The 27,981-nt window shown below is 38.8% G+C and overlaps 1 protein-coding gene across 1 annotated transcript; it reads right to left on the bottom strand.

Moving 5' to 3' along the window:
- Window positions 1-314: 314 nt before the first annotated feature.
- Window positions 315-27,967, bottom strand: LOC121078439 (nodal modulator 1). The gene is made up of 31 exons (XM_040574639.1): window positions 27,769-27,967; window positions 27,322-27,411; window positions 26,138-26,183; window positions 25,602-25,702; window positions 25,372-25,478; window positions 25,106-25,178; window positions 24,411-24,563; window positions 23,470-23,607; window positions 22,612-22,701; window positions 21,892-21,997; window positions 21,302-21,452; window positions 20,589-20,766; window positions 19,670-19,811; window positions 18,658-18,789; window positions 17,709-17,845; window positions 17,344-17,431; window positions 16,380-16,443; window positions 15,141-15,236; window positions 12,474-12,683; window positions 12,089-12,171; window positions 10,962-11,121; window positions 10,713-10,839; window positions 9,986-10,099; window positions 9,200-9,327; window positions 8,482-8,623; window positions 7,610-7,693; window positions 5,992-6,102; window positions 3,905-4,006; window positions 3,566-3,685; window positions 2,565-2,657; window positions 315-2,156 (listed from the first exon to the last, which is right to left on the bottom strand). The coding sequence occupies exons 1-31, from the start codon at window positions 27,895-27,897 to the stop codon at window positions 2,025-2,027; spliced, it is 3,627 nt and encodes a 1,208-aa protein (XP_040430573.1). The 5' UTR covers window positions 27,898-27,967; the 3' UTR covers window positions 315-2,024.
- Between the last annotated feature and the right edge of the window lie 14 nt (window positions 27,968-27,981).

The following is a 27,981-nucleotide window of genomic DNA, read 5'->3' as shown; positions in this document are numbered from 1 at the left end:
TAGTCCCAGAGGCTGTTCTCTGCACCAACACAGTGCAGCCCCAGCTGTCCTTACCCTTTCAGGCTCACACATCTGATCAGCATATACAATTCTTCTGGACAAATCAGTATCAGGATAAAATTACTATGAAACCTCACTTGCAAAAGTCTGGCACAAACCCATTTTCTGTACTCACGCACTCAGACATTTTGTCTCTCCCAACTCACTACCGCTGTCAGAGGCTGCAAGAACTATTTACAAAAGCTGATCCTGAGATCTTCAGTTAGCAAGGGAAAATGGATGTCACAAACCAAATTGATTCTGTCAACAAATTAGCAAGCATTAATGCCTTTTTATTAACAGCATTCCCAGTGTTTAATGTCAATCATCAGCAAGTCCCACAGTTCAGAGGTCAGAATATCCCGTTGTCCCTCAAGTCATATGAAATGTTAATTTCTTCCTCATACATTTCCCCCAAGTAGCAATTCCTTTATCAACATTCACCAGACTAAAATAAGTGTATTAAAAGGGTACAATTTATTACAAGTCCTCCAGCACTGTTTTCCCCCATATATTTCATCACAGCAAATTATAAATTTCTAGGTCATTGAGAGCGTGATAGTTTATTAGAGCTTCATCTCAAACTCTATACATACATGCTTTTTTGACATCCTTCATTTTTATTATGATCTTGGTAAAATTTCCCTCAGATTGTGTTGTACAGACATGAGTTCAAGAATGATTACCGATTGAAGTTTTAATTACTTAGGCCCAAACTAGTACAAAATACCAACAAAAATACCAAAAAAGCATTTTGCATCCTGTTGTCTAAGGTAGGGTTTGTAAGCTTAAATATTTAAATGTAAAGGGACTTTATGTCAAGTACAATAAAAGAGAAACATTGCCACTTACTGGCAGTACCAATGTCTTTGCAATAGATGTAGGCATTTATATGCATCTTTCGAAAGCTCTATTAACCTTTATATTATTTGTCAATAAAAAGCCCCATTAACATTTAAACTGTGTATGTCTAACTGTCTGTTTCAAACAAGAATCAAAAGATAACCTGTTAAGAAACAGGCTATTATTTATTACAGTCTACATTATCGGGACTGCACATGTTGGAGATTTCCAAAAGCTAACATTTCTTTAAGTAGTTTAAAAAAACTCCATCAGCAGTTGGCAAAAAGGCTCATGGCCTGAGCAGGAGATTAGACAGATACACAGATAAATGGGTTTCACAGACAGCACAGTACAACTTTGGAAAGAATAGTACAACCAGCTTGAGCTACTTCAGGAATGCTGGAGGTCTAAAGAGATCGCACTGTACATGAACTTGAAATTTAAACACTGCTTTTGCAGTAGGATCAGCAGAACTTACCTGACATTAACAACTAATCTTACCTGACATTAACAATTTGTCTTTATTGGGCAAATACATGATTTTAATCAAAGAAAACATATTCATTGGGTAAGAACTGAAATCACAGCTATGCAAGTAACGGACTCTTCAATCAAGCTGATGAACTGGAAGTGCCAAGGACGTAACTCACCAGTTCGTGCATGTTCCCCAGAACTTTGTTGTTTCAAGTACCACTGATTTAGTAAAATCTCTGTGTGCTGCTTCTCTAGAATACAGTGGGTATTTTGAAAGGTAAGCGACAATGTTCCCAAAATATAGAGACTGAAAGAGAATTCGAGCAGTTTGGGTTTTTTGTAAAAAGTGTAAAACTACTGCTTTTACAAATCATTAATGGAAACAGCATGACTTATTCCACTGAAGAGAAAAAGAATTCACTTATTGTCTTCAAGTATGGGAGATGTACTCACAGTAACAACAGAGACATTCATTACTTTATAATAAAGAAACCTATAGACTCCATGGAAAATTTACAACCAAAATGGAGTTAGTGTGACAAATGGTGCTCAGGTAGGAACAACAAAAATATAAAGTTCAAAAATTTATCAAAAATGCATTTCAGTGGCTTCGCTTCCCCAGGATCCAGTTTGACGGAGCATCACTTCATGCAATCATTCCTTTCACCTCACGTCCGTCTTGTCTTCTGTTTTTTCGTTTGTCTTTTTGCATCCTCTTGGCTACCTGTGTCAGAACCTGTCTGTCCAAGCGCACGTACTCCTTGCAGCCGTGTCGTCAGTTGCAGCAATAAGGGAATAAGCTAGGTCAAAAAAAGAAATAAAAGGGAATCAGCTTGTGATTTCAGTGACATGTAAGGTCTGAATGGTAATGTTCTTCAGACACATACATCCCCAAACAAATAGAACCTATTGTATAAATTGCACATCTATGTGGCATTTTGTTGTGTTTTTTTTTTCAAGAAACACCCAATGAGAAATTCAGAAACAGCAGAGGAACTCGAACTTCACACTGAGGTTTTCTAAAGGAAGGTAATTCTTTAAAAACTTGGCTACACTGGGTCTTTTCTTGAAGTGCATCACAAAATGTGACCGCTAACTCCATCTCTGAATATCCATCACAACCAACCTTCCCTTAACACAGTACACGAAGAATTCATGGATATTCCTCGAAAATAGTATTTGAATAAGGACAGAAAAATGTGACCTACCTTATCATGATTGTACCCAGCCAACAACAGAAGCAGCGTTAGTGGCAATGCAATGTAAGATCCTTGGGCAATATCTTGCTCAGGGAGCTTTCTCTGAAAACGGTGGAGACCATGGATTTTTTTTTAATTTTTTTTTTAACAGTAATCTGTGGCACATTCAGCCCTTCCCATCTGAATTCCTTCCAAGTACCTCTAAGATTTACTTTACTTTTAATTTCAAAGCAGATCATTCATCTGTTATCTTGATCAGACCCGATCACCTGCTACCTTCTTGGGGTCTGTTGTTTTTTAAAGCTAATTCACCGACAGTCAGTCTCCACTGTTAACCTGTGGTTTGATTTACCTGTCACATGCCACCCAAATCTCACCGATCTCAATGATAACACTACAGCAGCCACACTAGCACAAAATCTTCCAGGCACATCTGCATCCTTCATCTGTAACTGCCATTTCATGTTTCCCTGAACATGTAGTGATGTAGAAAAGAAATAGCTAAATATTACAGAATGAATACTTCCCTAAACTCACCACACTGCTCAAGTCTGAAATGCACAAAGACATTTCTCTCTCTTACGGGAGATTTCTCCTGACATTAGTTTAAGAACCCCTCTGCTTCACCTCCAAGAACTGAAAACTCTCTTTTGGGCCTGGTGACACTTGTTTCCTTTACAGAGATGTCTTTAAAGGAATTCCTACAACAATCCTGTCTTTCTCCTCCAGTCCCCAGTTATGACATCCTTTCAGTTACTGTCATGTCTACAACTCCTTTGTGAACTCCCTACGTGCTTCCCACAATACACCACGCTATTACATCACTGCCTGATGCCTTAAATGTGGCCAAAACCAAATTTACTGTCCCTTTAATGCCTCTCATAAACCTGTTTATATTTACATTAACAGCAAGTTAGACCAAGACCACAAGATACACGCAAGCTAAACTACCCAGACAATTGCTCTCGAGGTGAGCACTCAAAATGAATGTTTATCTATTTTGTACTTACAGTGGGACTAAAGACCAATGTAATGTGCTTATGATATCCAATGGCAGTGAACGAAACTTGAGGCAGGGTGTAGTCATACTGTGATTTAGTTAATGTAGAATCCAGGAGCACCACATAATTCTGTGGGTATAAAATTAATTCAGTCTACAGCACCTGCAGCAGTCTGAGGCAAAATTAGATTCAAAGGCAAAAGTCAGTGTAATAGGCTTCAAATCTTCTGAGACACTGGTTACTCCAGCATGAATACAGTAGTGCAGGCACACCGAAAATAACACTTCAGCATGCTCAGGGAAAAAAAATAAATAAAACAAGCCAAGCTAATTGTTCAGCAATACTTACCTCTCCATCTCGGAGCAGTGGTGGGAAATGGAAGAAGAGGGATTGGCCTAAATTGACTGTATGAATTGGGTTGTCAAGATTTTCACTTTTGTAGAGCTTCACCTGTGAGGGAAAGAAGAAATCACAAAACAGATATTTCTGAGTCTGCACCAGAATGGCTATTTTAGATAGCCCGTATCTTGCAGGATAAAAGCACTTCAAAATTTATCATGGGTTTTATAAACAGAAAGGTGTCAAGTAAGAACACCTGGATTTGTTCTAACCTATGATGTGAGAAATAACAGAAACAGACTCTAAAATAACTGCAGGGACAACCGGTATCTGCTATTTTCACATACCTAGATGTCTTAGAAATAGTCCATGCTTTGCATTAAACAGAATTAAGTAATTCTTTTAAATAATCCAAACAGTTTCATAGGAATTTGCAGTTGGGGATTGTTTTCATTACTCTATTACGCTCATTTTGCTTGGTTTCAGTTCCCCTGAACTTATTTAACAAACTACACACCCTCAAGCTACAGAATAGGCCTGAAATACTGAACAAGTAGTTTGCTTAGAAATGAGCATAATTAAAAGAGGATTGCATTATACTCAGTAAGGCTGGTGGGGGGCAGCAGTAACTCCTTTTATGAGATTGTGTACGGGGTCTGGCTGGGATGGAGTTAATTTTCTTTATAGCAGCTTGTATGGTGCTATGTTTTGGATTTATGGCCAAACGTTGATAACACACCCATGTTTTAGCTATAAAACATGTATCCTCCAGAGGACATATTAAGCAAAGTTTGGGGTTTTATGGACTACTCTGCAGCAGCCTTCTGGCATCCATACAGTTATTTGTAACCCCCTGGATCAGATATTTGTAAAGACTTGACTTTCCTTGCACACAGCCCAACTGAAATTCTCATCAACTCTGCCCAGTGCTACCATAGCTGCAGCTCCGATCACAGCTCACCAGAACACTTCCAGTTGTTTCATCAAGAGGTTACACAACCAGAAGGGGCCAGACTGAGGTCACAAAACCTCTCACTTCTGTCTGCATCAAATTTGAGCACACCTTTCAAAGACAAAAATCTCTGCACTGAAAGCAAGAGCTATGATATGCACACATCATACAGCACACATGCATTACATCCAGTGCAAGACCCAACCTAATATGAAACAGGTACAGGCTTGAATAACTTCCATATATTTACATCCTAACATCAATTCCTATATGCTTAGGCAGAACTGAAAGGGCCTAAATTTCCCGAGAAAGATGGAAAAAGCATGCTCAGGTGCTCTGCACTGAAGTGAGTTGTTTTCCTTTCACACCTGCTCTGAGTGTTGGATGCTTTGGACAGCTCCCAAAATAACCAACAGCTTAGCAATGAGATCTTGTCAAGTAAGATGCATAATGGACTAATCTAAAAGAAATCCAGGCACTGTGTTTGTATTTGTAGATAACATTTCAAAGAAGAAGCTTTTAAACTTGAAAAATTGTACTGTAACTCCTATCACACTAAGAACTCTTGCAGATATTTCCAGCAGTTACACCATAAGCCAAAGAATCACAAGAGTGTAGCAATTTTTTTTCAGATTACGGTACAGTTTTTTGAATTTTGAAAATTTCAGCTTTACTATGTTTTGTACTATCTTCTATAACTGTACTTTTATATTAATGTATTCTACGGTATAGCTGCATTCACATGACATCTTCTTGCTAGCAGACATGCACGTCGAGAATTCCAGGTATTTCAGGAATTAATGCAAGTTCTCTGATGCAAAACACTCATTTCACCTCTGGTGTCTTCCTCTCCCTATGGACAGGCCATCTCAAAGCAGGGGCGCAGACCCAGAAATGGGCAGGCCAACCTGACAAAATACTTCTTACACATATTCCAATGAAATAACGGAGACACTAAAACAAAGTAGTGAGGAACACTGGAATCTTAATTCTACATGAAATTCAGATTCATCTTCATTAAACAATTAGTTGTAACTTGAATTAAATGTGTGCTTCTGGCTACTGAATGATTTCCAGTGACTCTATAAAAGAACACTGGGAAACCAACAGCAAATACACTTAAAGATCAAAGATTTAAACTTACACATAGTGTGGACAGATATTCAGAAGATGTAATTACATTTCCACTTAAATCAAATTGATTAATCTGCCGAAATGCTATAATATTAACATCACCAATGTCGCTGTTCCCAACCTGCAACAGACAACAGAGTCATGTTTTTACAGACAAAGAACTAACAGAACACAAATACTGCTCAATTTAAAAATAAAAATAAAATATGGACTTTGTTCTCTAACAGCCACATGGAAACGTAATGTCTTTCCAATTGCAATTTTCCTCCAGAGAGTACAGCTCACAATTACAGACTTGTACAGCACAGGGCTAATGGCATTAATTTATTTAAACTAAAAATGGAAGAAGTATCAAAAGCATGCATTAATGTGAAAAGAGGCTGAGCTGCATCCACACAACAGCTTGAAGTCTGAGCACTGGTTGCAGTATTTTATTTCTGTGCTGAGATGCCTATTACTACACTAGGATGTGTATGCAGTTGATAAATGATAAATATACTCACATCATAATATAACCTGCTGCAAAAATATGTAACTTCAATGTCTTCAAAAGTGTTTAAAATATGTAACACCTGTGTTTGTAAATCTCAGCTCTGATCAGAGTACGAAAAAAAAAACTGAAAAAAAAACTAAATTAAACTATTAGACTAAAAAACATTTAGTCTAATAATAACTACAGTAAGAGATAGGTTGCAGTCAGGCCAGATATCATATAAACAGTCTGGCACCACTGGGGCAGTACATTTTTCCTGCTGGTGTCTTTCAAATGCTTTTCCATCCTGAAGAAAATGGCAGCCAGTTAGGATACAATCTACTGCACACAGCTCTCACTTGCAGTACATAAGCTTCATGTGATTTGCTGGAATTTGTGTTGCCGTTCCCTTCCCTTTCCCGAGCAGCAAACACTCTTCACAAGACACTAAGGACTAGAAAGAATTCAGCCTGTTTTGCTGCAAAGGACGGTATCCTGGTCAGGCATGCATCTGAGCTCAAATAATGACTATCTCCCACTGAAAAGTTCTAGACTATAATGAAGGCTAATTAACTTTTGCTGAATGTCAAGAGATAAGTGAGAAGCAGCTAATTTGAATCTGTAAGGATGAAGGAGTATTTAACAAGATTTCATCAGTTTTAAATTTGAAGTTATTATAATGTTTTATAAAGATTTACTAGTCTGAATGACAATTTCATCTACATCAAGACCGAAGGACTTGGACCAACTAAAGCACAATACGGTATATTTATCAATCAATAACTGAATATGAGGATAGGATAATATGACAAATTATGACAATCTCAAATCACTAGTACTCTGTTCCACATCATAAAGAATGGTGGAAGATAATGCTGCATATTTATTCCCTCATTTCTTGACGTATAGTTTTTATGACTGTAAAAGAATCCTTTTCACTTGTTTACTGTTTGGGCCTTATTTTATTTCAATTTTAAGCAGTGGTGCTGACACACAATAGGAGACCTGCATTTACAGAGCTAACTTGCTGAAAGCCACTTGTCGAAACAGAATGCATTCGAATACGTTGCTGCTGATAGAATAGATATAATGCCTAGACAGATGCATTTCATATTTAAGTGACACCACACAAAAAAAAGAAAAAAAAAGAAATTACCTCAATTGCCCGGTGCTGTGGTAAAGCTCTTTCAATATGATCATTGCCTTCAGCTTTGAGTTGGACATGATACACACAACCAGGCTAAAAGCAACATTCAGACGGTAAGTCTCAATACTGAATAACATATACTTTAATTTTAGAAGATATTAATTGAATTTTCTAACATTCCATTAGTTTTCCTTATCCTAAATAGATAATTTAACCCACTAAAACCATTAAGGGTGTTTACTTCCCGTAAATACAAAAGGACTATCAGAGCTTTCTCTAGTTTATTACATTATTAAAAGAAGTCACCTGCTGTGAAGAGTTTTAGCTAGAAAGAAAACACATTAATCAGGATTAAAACCAGACGAAATACTCCTTTCTACCTCAGCATAATTGCTTACTCCACACAGCAGTCCCAGAAATTCAGGGTTTTCTGTAGAACAACTTACTTCACATCCATGCTGCACAACCAACATACATACACCCAACAGACCGCTAGAACATACTGTCACAGTACTTTCACGAGAGAAACTTAAGAGAAGAGAACAAAAGATAATCCCCTGTTATAGCACCTATAGTTTTACTTGAACACCTGTGAGACACATTCTTGTGTCACATCGTGGGAACTGTTTAGTGTTTGTGTGAAGGCTGTCAGCATACGCTGGCAGAAAGTTGGACAGACTTGCACTAAAGGAAAAATCTCCCCTTTTACTAGAATGAATGATCACTACATGACAGTGCCTCCTAACAAAGACAGACTCAAGGGAATTTGAGCAAGTGTGATGGAAAAACAGAAATCTGTAGCTAATTCATAAAACAGATTATATTGTTCCATTATCACACTAAAATAAAAGTAAATGATTGAGGAGCATTCTAATCCTTACCAGAAGGCCACGTAGCCTGAATTTGCCCTCTTCATCAGTTATTGTGTCTTCTCCATAGATGCTACATTTTTCCTGCCCCACAGCTTCTACTGAGACTCCCTGCTCAGGCTCTCCATTTAATGAAGAAACTGTGCCATAACAGCTAGAGGGAGAAAGAGAAACAATTGCTACAGATGTGCAAATGCTGTTTTACTGCTCATTTTTAAGACACGCTATTGTTATAACTCATGGGAAAAGTACTTTATATACTTAGCACAGCACGCAGAGGGGGAATTTTAAAGCATTTAAATCAGCTGCAGTTCAGACTACAGCTTTAGGAATCCAAGTTCCCTACCCTCCAAGAACAGCATCACTTACCCCTGAGGGCAGGGAAAAGGAGGATCTCGAAGCCAGATGCCTGAAGTAGCATACAGTCCCTAAAATACACCTCACCTCTCCCACTGGACAAAGCGCAAGACATTTCCAGTGCCACTGACACAGTACTTTCATAGCAGTGTTCTTCCTTACAGCCCTGTCATCTGGGCCTAGCTATATATCCACATGCATGAGAAGATGTTTAAAAAAAAAGTACTTATAAACAACCTAATGAAGTTGTATTGTGCCTTCAAAAGTATCCTCCAAACCTTCAAAACAGAGGTTTATCGGGAGAAAAAATATTTTGCGTAATGTGTCCTTACACAACACGCAGCATTTTGCACAGATTTTCAGCTCTACTGACCTGTATGCTGTTCTGTAACCAGTTATCCGAATTTTAAGATTCTGTCCTTCCTGCACTTCAATCATTTGTGATGATGGTTCAAAGCGAAACTCTTTCATCATGGGTTTAAAATAATACTGCCCTGGGCTCTGCGAAGATAAATAAAGCAAGTTTACTGATACTGACACAAAAATTCACCAGCTCCAAACAATTATGTTTCTGCAAGAGCTCCCTAAAGTTCTCTGTCCCAGTCATAGGCTAAACTGCTTGGAATATATGAGCACTGCAAAACAGGGAACACGTTGGACAATGAACCAATGGAGCTCTACCAGAAAATAAAGCCTGAAAAAGGAAAAGAAACCATGACGCTAATACTTTATCACAAGACCGCAAGGACAGGAAAGTGACCAGAAGAGAAGGATGTTTGCAAGGAAACTATTCAGGCATGTCTACACAGATGTACAGATCAATAATCTAATTACATTTCTTTCCTCTAAAGACTAAAATGATCACCAACCAACTGGCTTGTTTCATGTTTACAGACTGCAAGTTTGTAACCAAGATCAATCAACATCATCTATTGCCTGTGGGGGAGATTTTCCAGGTTAGATTTCACATCTTCCACTCTTTAAGATTTTAAGTGCTGTCCACTCTGAGTGACCTACACCTCTCGCTGTGAGTTATGATTTCATAGGAGACCATAGATCCCCTGCCACTGAAAAGCACTGGTAACATCCCTATTTTGGAGGCTAAAGTTACACAGCATCACATATACAACCACTTTGAGATGAACCAATTTCAACTTACCAGATTGGAGAAAGTCAACATGCCATTATCCTGTGTAAGGAGGTTGGACCGGAACATCCCTCCACTAAGAGACAAGAGAACTCCAGCAAGAGCCTGATCATCCTCGGATTTGATCTGTTTTTGAAAATGCAGCAGTTATACCCGAAAGATAAGATCGCCTCACGAAGAGGGGTTCAATTTGGAAGCCCTGTGGAAAATGCCTAGACATGCTGGTTCTGAGCACTCAGTTTTGAGCAGAAGAAAACTAGCAGCAACTGCAGCGTCATGCTGCAGGGCTATGGAATCTTGTGCTCTCAACATCTGGGCAGTCAGAGAGACACACGTCATGTGCCACTAGAACAGTCATTCTCCATCACCTCACAGGACATGGTGGGGAACAGAAAGTATTCCCAAGAATAAAACCAGGCACTAGTTCGACCAGTCTGTCTACACCTGAGGAATAGAAGTAATCAAGAGAAGGTGGTCAAACTCTGCCAAAGAAAATACATCCAGTCTTTTGAATTGCAGACTCTTATTTTCATTCTATAAACCATGCAAAATATCATCTGTATGGCAAGTTACAACTATATCATTTTGCTGAGGTTTGTTTCCACTATGATGAAATTACCTGATCCCTACATCCCACACCCATCTGTGTTTGCCTGGGACACAAAGGTTAATTTTTTTGCCTGTCTATCTCTAACTGCACACACTATTCAATCAGATCCCAAAGCATTTAGAACATTACCTCAAATGTCACCCCAGCAAGGGCAAAAGCTTTGAAGTCTCCAACTGTTCCTTCTACTGCAGTCAAAACAAAACCTTCTTTCTGAGCAGTAACTGTATATTCCAAGTCACTGTGGAGTGGCCCAACACTTCAAATATAAGGAAATAAGAGCTCGTTTTAAAAGAAGCATTTGGATATTACACGTTTTGTCAACTCACCATGGCACTTAAACCAAAGAACCCAAAAGATCATAACAGATCTGCTAATTACCTGTAAGCACCTTTCTCATCAGTGAAAACTGTGATGAGAGGGGACGTTGCTCCCTTTTCACCAATGACAATCTCAACACCTTCCAGTTCAGGATGAATTCGTCCTTCCATAAATAAGCCTGCTTTTCCATGAATCTCTACCAGCTTTCCAGGACAACTCTCTTGGTCAGTGCAAAGGGGATTTAAAACAAACAAAGTCAAGAATACACTCATCATTGCATCTTACAGCAAGAGTTTAACTACTTCCAAAGAGATGAGTCAACGTTCTTTTGCCTTGGAATACAAGATCAATCCACATAATTGTATAGGCTCTTGGCACATGTTAAAACATCTGAACACTCAATAAATTGAGTAACTGAGTACCAAAGCTATAAGCATGTGGCCAGCACAAACATTTTGGATTTGCTAAGTACTTCGCAGATTCATAAAGTTCCATATACTGCAGCCACATGGAAAGTATTCCAACAGCAACAAAATTTTGTGAGATCAAGTTGAGGTCAGCGTATGCCATGTTTAATGACATAAGCAAATCTAGTTTTGTTTACTTGATGTATTTAGAATGTGCACAACAGAAAGGCACATAGAGAGAGGTACCTAATTTTCTAGCCATTTCAAACCAAGGATGTCCATTTAGGAACCTTAGAGCAAGATGGACACTGACTCAACAGGTAGCATAGCTGACTGCTGATAGTTCTCACAATTTTAAAGTTTACTTTTTTGTGACTGTTTTTATTATTGTAACTTAATACAGAAGAAAACTTGACAGAAACTTGAATTGGCTATCATATTTTAAATATAAACACTGCTTTTGCACAACCATTTTTCTAGATAAGTGTAATATGAGTAGTTCTGAGAATCTGCTGTTATATCCAGAAATCTAGTCCTTCCTCTTGTGCCAGGTGGTCTGTCAGCACTTGAAAGCATATTTTACTGATGAAAACTGTATTTGCATCCTCTACCAAAAGCCCATGATTCCAAATACCATAGAGTGAAACTGTCCCACAAAGAAACTGGTGCAATTGAAACTGCTTTCCTAGTATTTCCTTTGAAGAGCTATTCATACGTTGATCTGTAGGGATGCATTTCTGCCTTAAAAATCTATTTCTTTCAAATTAGATTTAGATTTACCTCCACTAACAACTGCTTCCACATAAGGTGGGTAGAAAAGCAGCTCTTTTGAAGACGGCGTCACAGTAATTTTCTCTCCAGACCTATAGAGCACACACAAGACAGTATTAGGAGAAAATGGAATCAGCATCTCTCATGTAGTACACAGCACTGCATATTGACCTCAGAACCCATCTGAATACCCCAAGGGAAAAATATCAACAATAACCCATGCAATATTCATATTATGTGGTATTAGCTTCCATTTAGCTAGCATTCAAGCAGAACAGACACAAGCATCCAGGGAGCAGCTCTTTCCTATGTGGAATATATCAGTATTCTTTCTTGTGGAAAGGCCAGACAATAGAGCAAAGAAAACACCCTGTCCATTGGAGCTTGGTAGTACCTTGCCCAGTAAGAAAATTCATATAAGAATGGTCCTTGGAGTTCCTCCACCATTTCTTGCACTGGTGGCTTTGTTCCTTCCTCTTCTTGACCCTTCTTTTCTCTCTCTTGTCGGCGGGCCTCAATTTCTGCCAGCTGCTGCTCCCTGCGTAACTCCTGTACAGATTTCAAGGGCCCTAAAACTAAGGCAGGTTCACTGTCAATAGAAGATCTGAAAACATGGAAAAGAAAACAGAATAAGCTCCTTTCATACAAAGGGAAGAGAGCTTGTTGTATCCATCAGTTACAACCTTTATACCGCAGCAGACAAATCCCAGAATTTTTCTTTTAAAGCTATTCCTTTTTAATTCCTCTGTTTATTCCAAGCATAGGTAAAACTTTTATGCCCATAACACTATCAGTTACTACTAGAAAGGCTTGTTCACAGGGGCTACCGGTAACCCACCAGGCCTTTCAGGAAAGGACCTATTCACAACACAAATTCTGCCCCATCATGCTATAACCATTCAAGAAGTTAGGGTCCTGTTGTCTTCAAATATCCAAATACAGAGCAAACAAACAAACAAACAAAAAAGAACCACAATTGTCTCAACCACTTTGCATCTTAGCTGCGGGGTTTTTTTTTTTTTTTTTTTTTTTTTTTTACGTAGAGTCTTGATTTTGCACCAATTAGCATATGGCAGCTCTGTTGCAGGAGCAATAACCTCCCCCAGAAGCAGAGATAAGCCCACGTGGGTGGTAAATTCTTAAGCCAAAGCAACAGTTTGCAAGAGTACCTTTAACAAAGCCATAATCTAAAAGAGAAAGGCCTAAATTTCAAAACAGAGAACAAGCTTAATACAGAAAGGATGTTATACAAAATAAACAAGAAGACTTGTATCTCCCTCTTTTTTTTTCAGTACTAGAAACTTTCCCTCAGAACCCACCTCTCAGGTTTAGAGTATACAAGAAGAAAATAATCTCTGTCACAAACAAATGCTTCCAATAGCTAGCAGTTCCCAGGAAAAGTGCCAAGTTGTGACCTATTGGCCCTACACCTTTGAACCATCCAGCTGTCCTGTCACCGTCTACTGAACAGATTGCTAGGTAAGTTTAGCTACCTTCCCTAAATCAGCTCAGAACAATGGATCTCGTTTCACCTTCTCTGATCTTACCTCCTCTCTTTTCCTACCAATTTCTTCTAGTCTCCAACCATCCTTTGTATCTTATCTCCTGTCCTGTCTACAACAGACTGAAAAAATGATGCAGAGCACTGCAAAATCCTCTAAAAAGGAGTGAACTGAAATGATCACCATTATTTTTCCTACAACCACTTTAGATTATCAGGATAGTTCTGTCTCCTGCTTCAGTCCTCATCTATCTCTATACAGACAGAGGTTTTTTTGTTTTGTTTTGTTTTTTTAAAGATACTATTGCTCTTTCATACTATGTTTCACCAAGGCTTTAAACTCTTTCTCTGTAGTCCAGAGACAATCCAGAAGCTTATTAAAAAATTTTTGCCTTAAAACCTATTAAAAATCTGTACAGACACAGTCTCATGATATTGCTTATAAACTTCTCCAGTCTCATTTTTCAAACATAACAATTCATGTTCAAAAACTGCTAATAATTAGCTTTGATTTTTGGATAACTGAAAGTTAACATGTCTCTGTCCTGAATCTTGTACACAAGCACAAACTTTAAAAAACAAGCATCTTGCTTTTAAATCCAGAGCTGTTTCCTTTATGTTGACAGTCAACAAATTGGACTTCGGCTGAAAAGCTTCACGCAGGCTTGAACAGAGACAGTCTGTGGCAACTGAGCTGCCTCCAGAGCACTTGCCAATAGTCTAAAAACAAAAAAAAACACCTCAGCCTGGAATGCTGGTATAGTATTTGCTTCTATGCTAAATTGGTTTTAAAATCCTAATGGCTCTCTGCTGTCTCACTGTTTCTTTTCCGGCTGCTGTTGTTACCCAGTAGTTGCAGTTGTAGATTCATTAAACTCAGGGACTCAAGGAAGAGCTCTGCAGGAAATTCGTTTCTCCACAAAGATGCTTCATACATTCAAAGTTTGAGAGCCCCTAGTCTAGAACAAGTGGACATCAGGAAAGCATTAAAGCACTCATCATTATCAGCTACTTTCAAGCAGAGCTGGCACCTCATACTATTAAAGCTGTTCACAAATCAGCGCTCCCCAGTGAGCTGTCTGTTCAGCTAAACATAAACTGGTACATTAGTGTGTAATCACTCTGCACGGTTTTCCTCTTAAAGCCCTCTTCACACCAGTAACAATGCTCTAAAGCAGCAGATTCTCCTTCTGAGGTAACAAAAAAAACAATCCCAGTGCTAAAGAGCTCAGAGCAAGCTAAAACAGTATCCTCTGAATTCTGAAATTTCAGATCATTAAAATACGCAATCACTCAGAAAATCATTCCTTTTTATCATGACACACAAGTAGAAAAGAGTTGTATTGAAATCAAGTAACAGTGTTCAAAATGAAGGCTCAGAATTATTTATCCATCTACAAAGAACTCAAAGCACAGCTGAGCATAAAAACCTCCTGCAGCATAGAGTAGGATGCCATTCCCTTAGAAAGCAGCCACTGTGGTATTAAAAGCAGAATAAAACTTTATGAGAGAAACATCTTTCTTCCCCTTTTTACAGCCCCGAGATTTCTTTGTTCTTACTTAATGGTAATAGTCACATCCATCAGTTTATCTGTTACAATCGAGCCAAGGACATGGTGTCGAACAGCAGTGAGCGTCAGTATACTAGGAGAGGACCTGTAAATCAAATTAGCAAAGAGATGAACTCAAAGTCTCCCTCCTAAAGAAAATAACCACATCTTATTCAGCTGAGTTTGTGCTCCCATTCCTAAGTTTAGAGTGCTTTATAAACCATGACATACAAATTGCACAGCAAAGTTGTAGTGCTAACATGATAGCATATTGGAGAGGGAACATTTTCCAGCTGTGAAACCCAAACTACTATGTGACATTGGCCAAATAAGTCCCTTGCTTTGTGCCTCACACTTCCTCTCAAGCTGATGTTGATTTCATATGTACAATCTCTTTACACACAGCAGAGGGACACTCACGAGTTAGCAATATTGGACATGGCTCACCATGCTGCCCCAAGTCTAATGGTACTTCGCTGCCAAAAGGGGTTCCTGTTCCAATTCATCTACTCAGTTTGTCCTGGCTCTAATGTTTAGTACATCTCTTCCTGAAGTACTTTTAATTCACTAAGCAGAAAAGAATCAGATTTTAATACTGAATTTGTTTTCTGCCATGTTAATGAATAAGAAGTAGCCAGGTAGCAGAAACCCTCTTTTTTTTTTTTTTTTTTTTTTTCTTTTTTGGGTTTTTTCTTTTTGGTCTTTTTTTCAAACAGCTGTCAAGCACTTTGCCAAACCTTAACTAGAAAAAACTAATAAAACATAGCTGACTTTGAAAGTTCAGCACTGCTCACTGGTGAATGAATATTTACTCAGCCTGCAAAACTGGGGTGAGCAGAATCAAATCACCACAGACAGTTATGGCACCAAGGACATACAAGTGGTATGTGTCTCCTAGTAAACTTATTACCCTATCTTTTGCATTTCAACCCTCACAAATCATCAACAGTTTCCACTGAAATCTCTCTGCTTTGTTACAAAGCAAAAAAGCATTAAACACGGACACACAGCAGACAGAAACATCCATTTGAAGTAGTAAAAGCATCTTTAAAGCCTATCCTTAGTCACATTTTTCTTTTTTAAAGGGCAAGAGGACACATCTCATACACTTTGCTAAAGCTTCCCTCTATTGGTTACAGCCAGTTACAGCAACAGATCCTGAATTAATCAAAGAAAGCAGCTGCAGCAGAAGGAAGCTTTGTGAAAGGATACTTATAGGCATAAGACTAAAAACAGATTTTGCTCTTACGTGTCATAAGTGTAATACTCTTGTTCAAATTGGTGGCAGGAACGCGGGGTCACTTCATAGACACCTGTGAACATTAAGTCAAAGAATGATCCACTGGGGAAAAAAATAATTAAAAAAAAAAAATCAAGCTTGCTGTGTTGGCTGAATTCTCAAGAGCACATGAGACCTGAGGTATAGAAACAATTACTAGGTTTGATTGTAAATTAATTCACCTCTCTTCAGTCACAGATCACTACCGGAAGCTGCGCAGAGTTTTAATATACACTGACACAAAACACAATTAGTATCACAGCAGAGTGGCACATAAAAACATAATTACACATAATAGAACACACTAAACAAGGTCATAAGTAATCTATTATAGCTGGTCTCAAAGCTGATTTCCTTTGATTACAGAACTAGTCGAAACTGTTACTGTATTGCGAATGAGGCCACTGACTCTAAGGATGAACTGTGCAAAGATGAAAACTGAATCAAAACCAAATTCATTTCTTAACTGTTTTGTTAATGGGCAATAACAAGGAATTAGCTCTGAGACACTAAAAGTGAAAAAAAAACTAATTTTAAAACATTCTTTTTTATTTTTATAGATAAACCTGTGGTACCATTAACAGCTAACCTTCAAGAATCCTGTATTGAAATGAAACTTCTATTTATCGGTTACAGATATCATTCCAGTTACAGAACCAATATGAACAGGATTATTTTAACATGCTCTTGATTAGTCCAAGATTAATGCCCTTCACCTAGTCAAAAAAAATATTTTGCTCCAGAAACTAAATTTAGGTAAATGACTAAACATTAAGAAAATATTAAAATATTAGAACAGAGAATTTATATTCAGCTGTAAATAAAATAATGCCTCTCAGAAACCTCAGAAGCCAGAACAGATTATTTTTAATTCCCAGTAGTATTAGTTGACTGGTTCTTTTTCTTTTTCCAACTAACATTTTAGAGCTGTTACCTGGCTTTGAAAGACAGAACCTATTAACTCCTTTAGACAGGTTATAAACACCAACATTCTCCGGTCCATTTCCATCCTGGTAAAATTCCTGTGAAGTCACAACACAATTCACTATTAGTAACTACGAAGCATCAAAATGAAAATAGTATTTGCCTAAAGGTACATTAATCCTTCTCTTTTATAACAATTAACAACAACAGAAGACCATTTTACTAAATCTAAGGAACAAACCTCAAAGTGTTTTAAACATCAGTGTTCCTGTGCTGCAGGACGCCCTAGAAAGAAAGCCTTGATTCCAAGAGTAACAAAAGCTACCTACACAAGTTCATTAAAAAGAAAAGCAAGGATGTTTGTTACCTACGTACCAGTGTAATTGCATGAGAAAGGGAACACCTCAGCATATATCCAGTCTGTCTGAATTCTACTCCTGAAACATCCTCCTCCATAACTTCCAGCTCCAAAGATTTATTCTTCCAGCACCAGTCTTCATGTACAATGCTTACTAGAATACACATCACAAAAAGGTTTTAGTAATGTAAAACTGTGTGAATAAAGCAGCTTTTGTGGTGTTAAAAGCCTGTACCACACTAACTTCCCCTGACAATAATCTTCAAAGCCAGGTATACAATAAATATAAGCACAGAAAAGAACTGTAGTATCAGACCTGGCTCACAGCACTGCCACATCACCAGGAATCCAGCACATCTCATTAATGCAAAAGCTATTTTAATAAGGAATAATGAAGTCTGGTAACCCTAGAAAATTCTGCATTCTGCGCTACCATTGTGGTATTCAAAGATGTCTAGAGGACAGCAGAAGCTAACTCCAATTTCACATAGTGAAATGATGTTCTGACTCATATAAAAAGAGCAATACGTATGTAGCCCTTCTACACCTTTCCCAGGAAAAGAATTTCTTTTCATAGTAGGCCAAGGCAGGCTGGCAAAAACACTTATTGCTCTTTGGAGAGGCTAGTTACTGTGGAAACAGAAGACCTGTCGTGTGCTTCTACTCTCAGGTTTGGGACAAGTCAGTTCATGACAAAGGCCTTTCACTTGACACCATGCATGTGTATCCTAAAATGTATGGAGTCAGTTACCCGAACACTGAAAAAGTGGTTAAGTAGACAAGATGAAGAAAGCCTGATACACTGGTGTATAGCATTTTTCCAGATTTTCCTAAGTCTGAGAACTAGTTCCACATTGGGCATGTCACATAGAGCATAAACAGTATCCATGATAAAAGAATTAATACAGACTAAGTCACTAATTTAGCTAATAAGGTAACACTTCCAGCAATTCCCCATATTCCTACTTTTGTATTTGCCAGGTGGCACGTTTTCAAATGTGAAGGCCACTGAGTCCGTATTTCCAGAGAGCTGAAGGTTACGTTTTTCACCCTGGCGGCTCACAGACTGTAACGTCACCATCAAATCACCGCAAGCATCTGTGCAGAAAAGACAGAAGAAAATGAGGCTGCATTCTGTCTTGCCAGCTTTCCCCCGAAACCCCAACTCCAAGGAAGCTTCATGTGTACTAAGATTAAACCAACTGCTCTTTTCCAGTAGAAAACATTTCCAATTAAAACGATTAATCTTATTTCCTAAGCATCTGTTTACTAATGTTTTGTTGCATTTGTCTGTAAGTTTAAGCTCGTTAATCTTATTCTTGTATCTAAGGACAAGTAACAACCAGAGGCCAACACTAAATTCCTGGGGTCCACCTTACTCTGCAGAGACTACAGGGGTCCAGAAAACACCTGAGATGAATCAGAGAGAAAAAGGAAGGAGCAAAAATGACAAAACTCAAACTCTAATCATCACCTGCTAAAATTAGTGGGTACTCAAGGACAGCAGGAGAGAGGAACCTTTGACTAAAATTAAGTGAAAACACTGAGAAAGAGAATAGACTGCAAGCTTCTGCCAACAGCCTGAGCCTCTATCCTACAGGTTTTTACATGCACTGTATTTTATTTTTTTTAATGTCTTTTTCAGTATTTCTGACATTGTTGTAAAATGTCCCAAGCATCAGCCAGGATCGTTTGCTCCCAGAACTTAACTGTCTTTGAAAGTAAACAGGTCAGAACTTATTCCTAGCAAGTATTAAAAATAGGTAGGTAACTTCACTCCAAACTTCATTAAGGTGCTAACTAGGCTGTAAGGTCTCTTGAAAAAAATACCTGTTTCATCTATGTGCTGGAAATTAATTTACTTATCTGTTGATGGGGCTGACCACAGCAAGTGGCTTGATCAAAACTGTATTCATTCACACATGCAGTGCTGAAGTTCTCCATTCTCTTTTCCACTTCACTTTCCAAACTGGCTTACCTAAACAAGAGATCTTCCCAGAGACTGATGCCAAAAACTGAGAGAAGGTCACATCCATTACTGGTCTGTCTGTAACAGTAACAGGGAACACTTTGGGTTTCAAAGCCAATCCTGCTCTGGTCTCAGCTTCTGGAATAATTACCTGTAGAGTACAGGACAACAGCACATCTCCAGCTTTTGAATACCAGTCCAAATTCACTCACTCTGCTGACTTCAACTCACTTATCAGATATTAGAAAATGGATATTTACTGTAAGTCTCAGGCAAAGCAAAACCAGCCTCTCAAATATAATGTTCAAAATTCTTCATTAAAAATCCTCCAAACAACTGCAAAAAGCCTAAGCTAAAAATTCTCCAAATATCTTGGTTTCAAAAGTTTGAGCGAGTTTCCACTTTGAGATCTATCTACTCCTGCTTCCACATTGGGCTGTTTCATTACCTGTAAGGACAGCCAGAGGCCTTATAACCCTGCACTTCCTTATCTCCCAGCCTGCAATTTCCCCCCACAACGGGGGGATTCAACAAAATTCTTAGTGTTTGTGCTATAGGTTCTGCTATGACCTGTTAGCTCCAGAACCACTGAGACACCTGAAAAAGGTACACATTACATGTGTCATTCACAGGAAAATACATGAAGATAGTAAGTGAACTAAGGGACATTACAAATAGAGGAGAGAGAGAGAAAACCCTTCAATCTCAATGGCCTGAACACCTTTTAACAAGTGTGAAGGGAAAGGAGCGTGAGAATTTCAGATTATAGAGAAAAAAAAGAGTAACCATCATTGTTTATATAGTACAAACAGGAGAAAAGGGTCATGAAAATCCACATTCAACTTCTCAATTTTTAGAAATTAAATGTTTTAAATTTTCTAAAACCTCTTGACAGTCCTACAATGAAGAAACGGAAGCTAACTCATACCTGAACATTGTATATACCCGATTTTGCCTTAAAACAAAATGCTCCATGAGGGTCTGTTTCTGTTGTAGCCAGTGATCCTTTGTCCTTGTCTAGAGGCATCATGGTTACCTTATATTTATTGATCTGTTTGACTGTGTCAGGTAAACGAGTTACTGAGATCCGGCCACACACACTGAATCTGTAAAATATTGGTTATATAGTGGTTTGACAAAACTCAAAAAATACTTGTTTTAAAATTTCCTCAAGATTTTAACTGGTTTGATATGTTTTGTGTCAAAGATCACAAATCTGATAGATAATGCACTGGAACACAACCCTACCACACTATACCTGTGAAAATAAAAGAAAACAAATTACAAGCTGTTAAGTTTCACTTCTCACCTTAAATAGTGCACTGTATTTAGTCACTGATAAAAACTGTAATTGATCATTTAACATATTTTTTTCTAATTGGCTAACAGATTCTGCACAAGCTTGTTGCGATTTATCTCAGGAAATTCCTAGTTATCACTTCTCTTGAAGGTTGCCATTATTTCCTCCTAAAAAGAAGCTCTTGGGCACAGAAACCATGCCTTTTTTGTCTTTCTCAGCTCACACTGTATCTCCCAACGCTGCACAGCCTTACAGCGCACTATATTGAGTCACTGATAAAAACTGTAACTGATCGTTTAACACATTTTTTTTTCTAATTGGCTAACAACACTGCTACTTACCCTGTTGCAATGATGTTTGCTAGCTGAGGGGTATTTGGTGCTATCTTCACTGTAATAGTATCAAAGAAGAGATGCTCTTTCCTGGCATGAATTGTGTATGTACCTGTTGTTATGTTCTCAAGGCGGAAAGATCCATCGGCTTTTGTTTTTACTGGAATAAATAAAGTGAGGAGTTAAAAAGCAGAGCATTTTTTCCACTGTCTATCTTCATGTGTCTAAAGAGCCAGAGGGTATGTACTGCTTTAGGCTATTTTAATTTACATTGCACAACAAAGAAACAGTATTATGTTCCTTATTAGATCAACCTTCAATTCTGTATCATAAAGCAACATTTCCAGTTTGGCATATGTTTGAAGGAAATTATAATAAATTTTCTACTGCAAAACAAATGAACAGCTAATACTCTCATCTAAGCCAGAAAATGAAGAATTACTCAACTGTATGAAAATCAGTGTAATATTACAAATAAATTACAAAAAAAAAAAAGTAGTGTATTATCCTGAAGGTTTAATTCCATTGCATACCCTGCTCCTGTACTTGAGCTTATCAAAGATTTACCTGCAGCAACACAGACCAAGACCACTGCATACCTTTAATCTGATTGTTTAGAGTCACAGTGGCATCAGCAACTCCTTCCCCTTCGGGACCATTCAATACCCTGCCCGTGACAGAGAAACCCATCACATGGAAAACAGGCTGAAACGGGAAAATAAAGTTATCATTAATCTTCTCCCAGTAAAAGCATTCACACATCTACAGCAATCAATATGTATTGGTTTTCGCCCCATACACATAAAGAAAATTTACTTCCAGACTTAGGAAGAAAATTCAACAGGATAATCACAATGAAAGTATGCATCAAGCTCAAGGCATATTGTCCTGCTAAGTACAGGAACTGATTCTTAAGTTACCTGCATTAGCACACTTGAGAAGACTCTAATCATACATCATAAGGCCATTACTCAAGAAACTCTGCAAATCAGAGTTTTATTTACAGGCCCTTCTCAAGACATTTGACAATGCAAATGAGTAAACTTAATCAACCCAAAAGGTTGCTGCCTGTTTGCCACACAGACATGAAAGTGAAAGGGACAGCTTCTCCCTATTTTGTTTCTTCCTAGTAGGATGGACTGAAGTGTAGAAATACAGAACAGATACTGTCATCTACCTGCTAGGCAAGAAGGTACATGTAACAAATCTCTTTAAGCTTCTTACAAAGACAATCTTCCACAACACAACTGCTTTCTGCAAAATCAGTTATACTTCTACAGGAATTGGTACAAACAGGATGATTTCTCTAAATGCCTTACCTCAATTTGTAAACTGTCATGTTCTACAAAGAAGTCCAACCTAGATGGTGCAACATCAAAGGTAATTCTCTCTCCCCTGTAGAATGGTATCTGAAAGGAGAACACATCACTTTGACTACTGAGAAGCTATGACATCAGAAGTATTTTCCTTTACCATTTTCCAGGTCTTTTTCACTAACAGACACCTCCACAAATGGCCAAATGGGCTGAAAACTTGCTGGAAAAATAACTCAGAGTGATGGAGACAAGAATAAGAGCAGGATTTCAAGAATGTTTGATGGAAACCATATGAGATTATGCAAAGAAACAGAAAAGTAACCCTCTAATGAGAATACAGCAAAGGTATTCAATACAGAGTTTACATAACAGAATATATGATCACTAAAGGATTAAGGGAATGAGAGAAGTTTGGATCCCACTTCTAGATCATGCAGTCTGAGACTGGAAGACCACCATTCTAGGCAGTGCAAAGACATCCATGCTCCAACACTATCTGGGCATAACAAAGAGAATGGTATAAAAAGAATATAGAGAACTTAAGGGGTGTGAGGTGGCTGTAGCCCACTGAAACTTTCAGCCTCCCATCAGCCTCTAGAGGTGGTTCTGTGACTGGCCAATGTATTCAGGAGATCTGTAAACAAATACTTCCTCAGAAATCACACCAGAGTCCTACCACAGCAACTCACTTCACCGTCAAATGCTTTACATTACAGTCTCCTTCTCCAATTTTTTCACCCATCTCAAAATATTTCAACTGGTTTTGTCTTTAACAGCTGCAAAATTACGCATGATCTTGCTTAGAGAACAAGAGTTAATAACTCAATGCATAAACACGCAACAAACTTTCTAGCTACTTACCACAGTGTACTTCCCACTTGGTAGGGAAAGAAAGCTGAAAGATCCATCTTCTTTTGATACAACATTGCACAAATACGTCAGAGACTCATCTCTTGACTGGAATCCATCCACAGGAGAAATATTGCAGCCCACAACATCCTGTGTCAATAAACGCATTAATTTTTATTTTTTTTTTCTTGTGGGTGAACATAGAAAATAATTTGGGGGATGTTGGATGATTCAAAATACTATACCATGAAAGAAGGATGGGAAGTACAATAAACAATTTAGACGCAAAGTTTGATAGCATGGTTTACAATTCTTATACAGGTAAAAAAAAAAAAAAAAACAATAACAGACTTTATGGTAACAGGGACAGAAAACTGAGAAATTAAACATCCTTTAGATGACAGACAGAACTGCATTGCATGTCTTAACATAAACTGTCTTCAGCTCTGAGGATGAAGTTAACATTACAGAACAGAGCTCTACTCTGCATATCAAATCACAGTAGACAAATGGAAGTTCCATGCTCTTCATAAATAGCACATTTTTAAGGTGGCAACAGAAGCTGCTGAACTTTGATTTCACATAAAAAGGGCACAAAGCAATTAAGGCTTTATGTTAAAGACAAATTACAGCTACTATCTAGTGAAACTTAGGGTTTGTCTGGCACTATCTTGAGTCTTTTTACAGAAGCTGATCTTTCACAATGGAGGACTGTCATACTTACAAGGGAACATTGTTACTAACCAACATTTAACATGCAAAAAGGGGTAACTGGAAAAATATTGTCTTAAAACTGTAACCCTTAAACCTGCTCACCCACAAGGAACGTACAGGGCAAAAACATGCAGTGAACCATTTTAGATTTTGCACGTGCTGCCTGCTTCAGCTCAAGTCGTAGTTTTCTATGCCCCTGAACAACCTGAGTGTCGGGAAAAGTTCTGAGACACCATTACCTCTTTGGTGACTGAAGAAGAGAAAAGGAGAAACATGACTCCTTTCATCGGTTCTCCATCACTCCTTACTGACCCAGAAACATTGTAGCCAGCAACAATCAGAGGACTAGCAGCATAAGCATTAGAACTCATTACCCGTACCACCGTGTTTGCCTGAAATACAGAAACACGTATATTTGCATCAGAAGTAGACATTAAATCTCATTTACAGCACTAAATTACAATCACAGGCTGAATAATCAACATCAGAAACAGAAGCCAGAGCAACAGTTCTCAAAGAGAGTTCAAAGGCTCTTCAGAACAGAAAGATGCTAAAGCAAAGATACTATTGTAAAACAGCGTTTTTACTGTTTTACTGGTTTAGGAATTGGTCAGGATTTCAGAGCTCATCAGAAAGCAAGCAGTCTGAGAGGAAAGGTTTGAAGCATCTGCTATGTTCTCCAAGTTCCTACAAAATGTATAGGATTAGAAGACCTAAAGCAAGAGCTCATTTGACAGTCCTTCCCCAGCTGGCTCCATTACCTCCAAACTAGGCCTGCACAAAGCAGTTTCTTGCCTGCCTCAATTAAATTTAAGGAAAACCGCATTAACCTCGTCCACTCGCACAAACCTTTGTTCATGCTAGCTGATCAAGGTAAGGTCTAGCCAATACGCTCTCCCTAAGCATGCAGAACAGAACTTTTGTAGGCTCTAACCTCTTTCAACAACCAGGTGGGATGAGACGCAAAGATTTCATATTCACCAGGAAGCACTTTAAAGAAAGCAAACCTGTAAAGCAAGAAAAGGATGGTGTTGCTTAAGAAACAGTCATTAACATTTGTTTACAGAAAAGCAATTCATAGCCTCCGTGCATTACAAAATGTATCTCGGAACTTCTATAATCCCAACCAATATGGCAGAATTGAAAGAATCTCGTGTAAATGAACACATGAGGTATGCACATGCCTGTTCCCACACTCACTTTCCTCCAGGCTGGGTAACAGTTGCTTGTATGTTTACATCACTGCCAGCATTTCTCAGTACAACCTGGACTCCAGCAGGACCTAATGCCTGACCTTTGCTGAGCACCTGTCAAAATGAAGAGAAACCAGTGTACAAGTGGATAAAAATAACTTCCAGAGGTGAAGTAAAATATTTTTATGAAGGTAGAATTAACATGAGATGGAAAAAATAAAAATAAAGAAGCCTAACCTTTCCATTCACAGAAAACCCTGTGAACACGAAGTTAATATCGCCTCCCTTTGTGCAAATGTCATTAATGCCATCTACATGGATATCTACGCTGGTTGGTTCTGGAGGGGAAGAACAACGAAACAGCATGGTAGTTAGTGACAGAGGAATAATGGAGCAACTCTACTTTAGCTTTACAAAACTCTCACAGAAATGCACTAGCTCAAGTGCATTAGTTATGCCTTAGAAGCCTTGTCTTACCCAAGTTAACCATCCACAAATCCTAATGTTGAAAATCCTTCCCCCTACCACTACAGATATTTTTACAAAAAATGCACATTCCTTTGTATCAATTCATGGGTTGCTTTGTCAGAGTCTACTTTACAGCTTTATTTTTCTCCTGTACAGTAAGTACGTTTTAGTTATTAAAACCATGCAGTAGGGCTTATGTCTTCTGAACAGCACTGGATTTTCCCTGCCAAATGCAAGCTAGTGATAATTGAAGTCCCACATTACAAATACACTGGCCTATTAGAAGAAGAGATATGAGCACTTACCAAAACTCCACCCTAGGGGAGGCTCAATTTTAAGAATGAAATCCCCCTAAAAAAAAAAAAAAAAAAGTCAGAATACAAGCAGCATGCCACAGAGAGCAACACAAGACTCAAGTGTCCCATTCTCTTCTCATTCTACCTAGTGTGCTCTGTTCAAAGCAGCAGCAGCATCTACCCAGACAGACTGAGATGCTGGGCTCATGTCCAGCCAGCTAAGAGTAAGAATTAAGTAGGATCACGTTTATACCGCTTCCACACCAAACCTGGCTCATGGCCAAGCAGCTCAGTGTTAGAAAATGTTCAACTCTCTCTACCTGCCCCAACAGACGTGCTGTAAATCTGCCTTTAGTGTTTCCACTAGGTGTTCCTACTCAACTGTTCTGCCCAAACATGAGATAACAGAATTCCAATCCTATTAAAATTTCTGCACCAAAAGGCCATTAGACAGAGATCCTCTTTAAATTAGCAGGCACCACATATGTGCTGAAGTTCATCCATTAAAAGGCGCAAAGACCAAAGAACAAAACCACCGAGATTAAAAAAAAGTGTCTTAAGTCCTCACATTTGGAGGATTTATTTCTGAACCGTAAGTTAACTGGTTCTTTAAAAGAGCAAAACACTTTGACCACCTGAGAACAGCTTGTAAAAGTTTGAATGTCAACATTTTTTCAGCCTGAACAGACATCGAACTTCTGCTACATTGTGAGCTTACATCATTTTTCATATTTAAGAAAACTCTAATATCTGCAATTACTCATTCAAGATATTTTCAACTCAGCCATACCAACACACATTCTTATATAGATGATCTATTTTCATTTCCATTGGTAGATAACTGAAAACTTTCTCTCTACTCAGATTGTAAGCACCTGTACTTTTTATTCATTCTTTGTACAACTGCTAGCATAACACAGTTGTTGTCAGTGACTATGACTCCTAATGCTTCAGTGACACAAATAAAATAGCACAAACACAACACTGCAGCTAAAGTTACCTGGCTTTTTTCATGATAACGCTTACCACTGAACAACAGAATAGCTGCATTACAAAAAGAAACCGTGTAAAGTTTTATTATAATTTTGTTATGTGTACTGTTCAGACATTTCATCTGCCTGCAGATGTGAACGTGGAAGCTGCTCGTGCCCCCAGTGCAGGGGAGAAGCAGCAGCGACATGTCAATTCCTTACCTTATCATAGAGGGGAATCATGAAATAGCCATTGTTTGGAGCACAATCTGTTTGGTATTTCAGAGTACCATGCTTTGTATACAACTTAATCTATAAGAAACAAACAAAAAAACGAGAGAAGTGTGAACGAGGGTGGAATCAGGTGCTCTCTAAGCAAGTGTTTGTACATGTTAGTGGCTGCACGTCCCCCAGGGGTAACGGAGGTGGCAGGGGAGAGGCTTACTGCAAGAAGGCTACGCTCTGCCAAGTGAAAACCGGCAGAGAGCTAAGACCTGGCCTCAGGAGAGACCGAGGAACGCTCAAGGAATCCCACTTCACACAGCAACACCCCAAAGCACCTGCCAGCTCAGGGCGCACTCAGGACACGGGGGCTAAGCCTCGCCCAGACGCTAACCCCGCAGGCCGGCCTGCCAAGGGGCCGGGGAGAAGAGGGCCGGCGGCGCCCACCTCGATGAGGGAGTAGTTGATCTCCACGCCGGACTTGACGAAGCCTCCGCAGCCCACCACGATGTCCTCGGAGCCCCGCACCAGGGCGCAGCACAGGGCCCAACCCAAAGCCACCACCCAACCCCGCATGGCGCTACCGCCGCCCTGCCTCAGCGCCGCCGGAAAGGCCGGCACCGGCAGCGGGGCGAAGCTGCGGTCGGTGCTGCCCTCTGC

Source organism: Cygnus olor, chromosome 15 (assembly GCF_009769625.2).
Source record: "Cygnus olor isolate bCygOlo1 chromosome 15, bCygOlo1.pri.v2, whole genome shotgun sequence".
NCBI classification, from domain to species: Eukaryota; Metazoa; Chordata; class Aves; order Anseriformes; family Anatidae; genus Cygnus; species Cygnus olor.
This window is presented reverse-complemented; position numbering and strand designations above follow the sequence as displayed.

Coding starts and splice junctions, on each gene's coding strand:
- LOC121078439 (XM_040574639.1), bottom strand. CDS start 27,897: ATGCGGGGTTGGGTGGTGGCTTTGGGTTGGGCCCTGTGCTGCGCCCTG. Junction 15,237..16,379: donor GAGTATTACACTTATGACAC/GTAAGAGCAAAA, acceptor TTTGATTTACAG/GTCCTCTCCTAGTATACTGA. Junction 11,122..12,088: donor GGAAGCAGTTGTTAGTGGAG/GTAAATCTAAAT, acceptor GCACTGACCAAG/AGAGTTGTCCTGGAAAGCTG.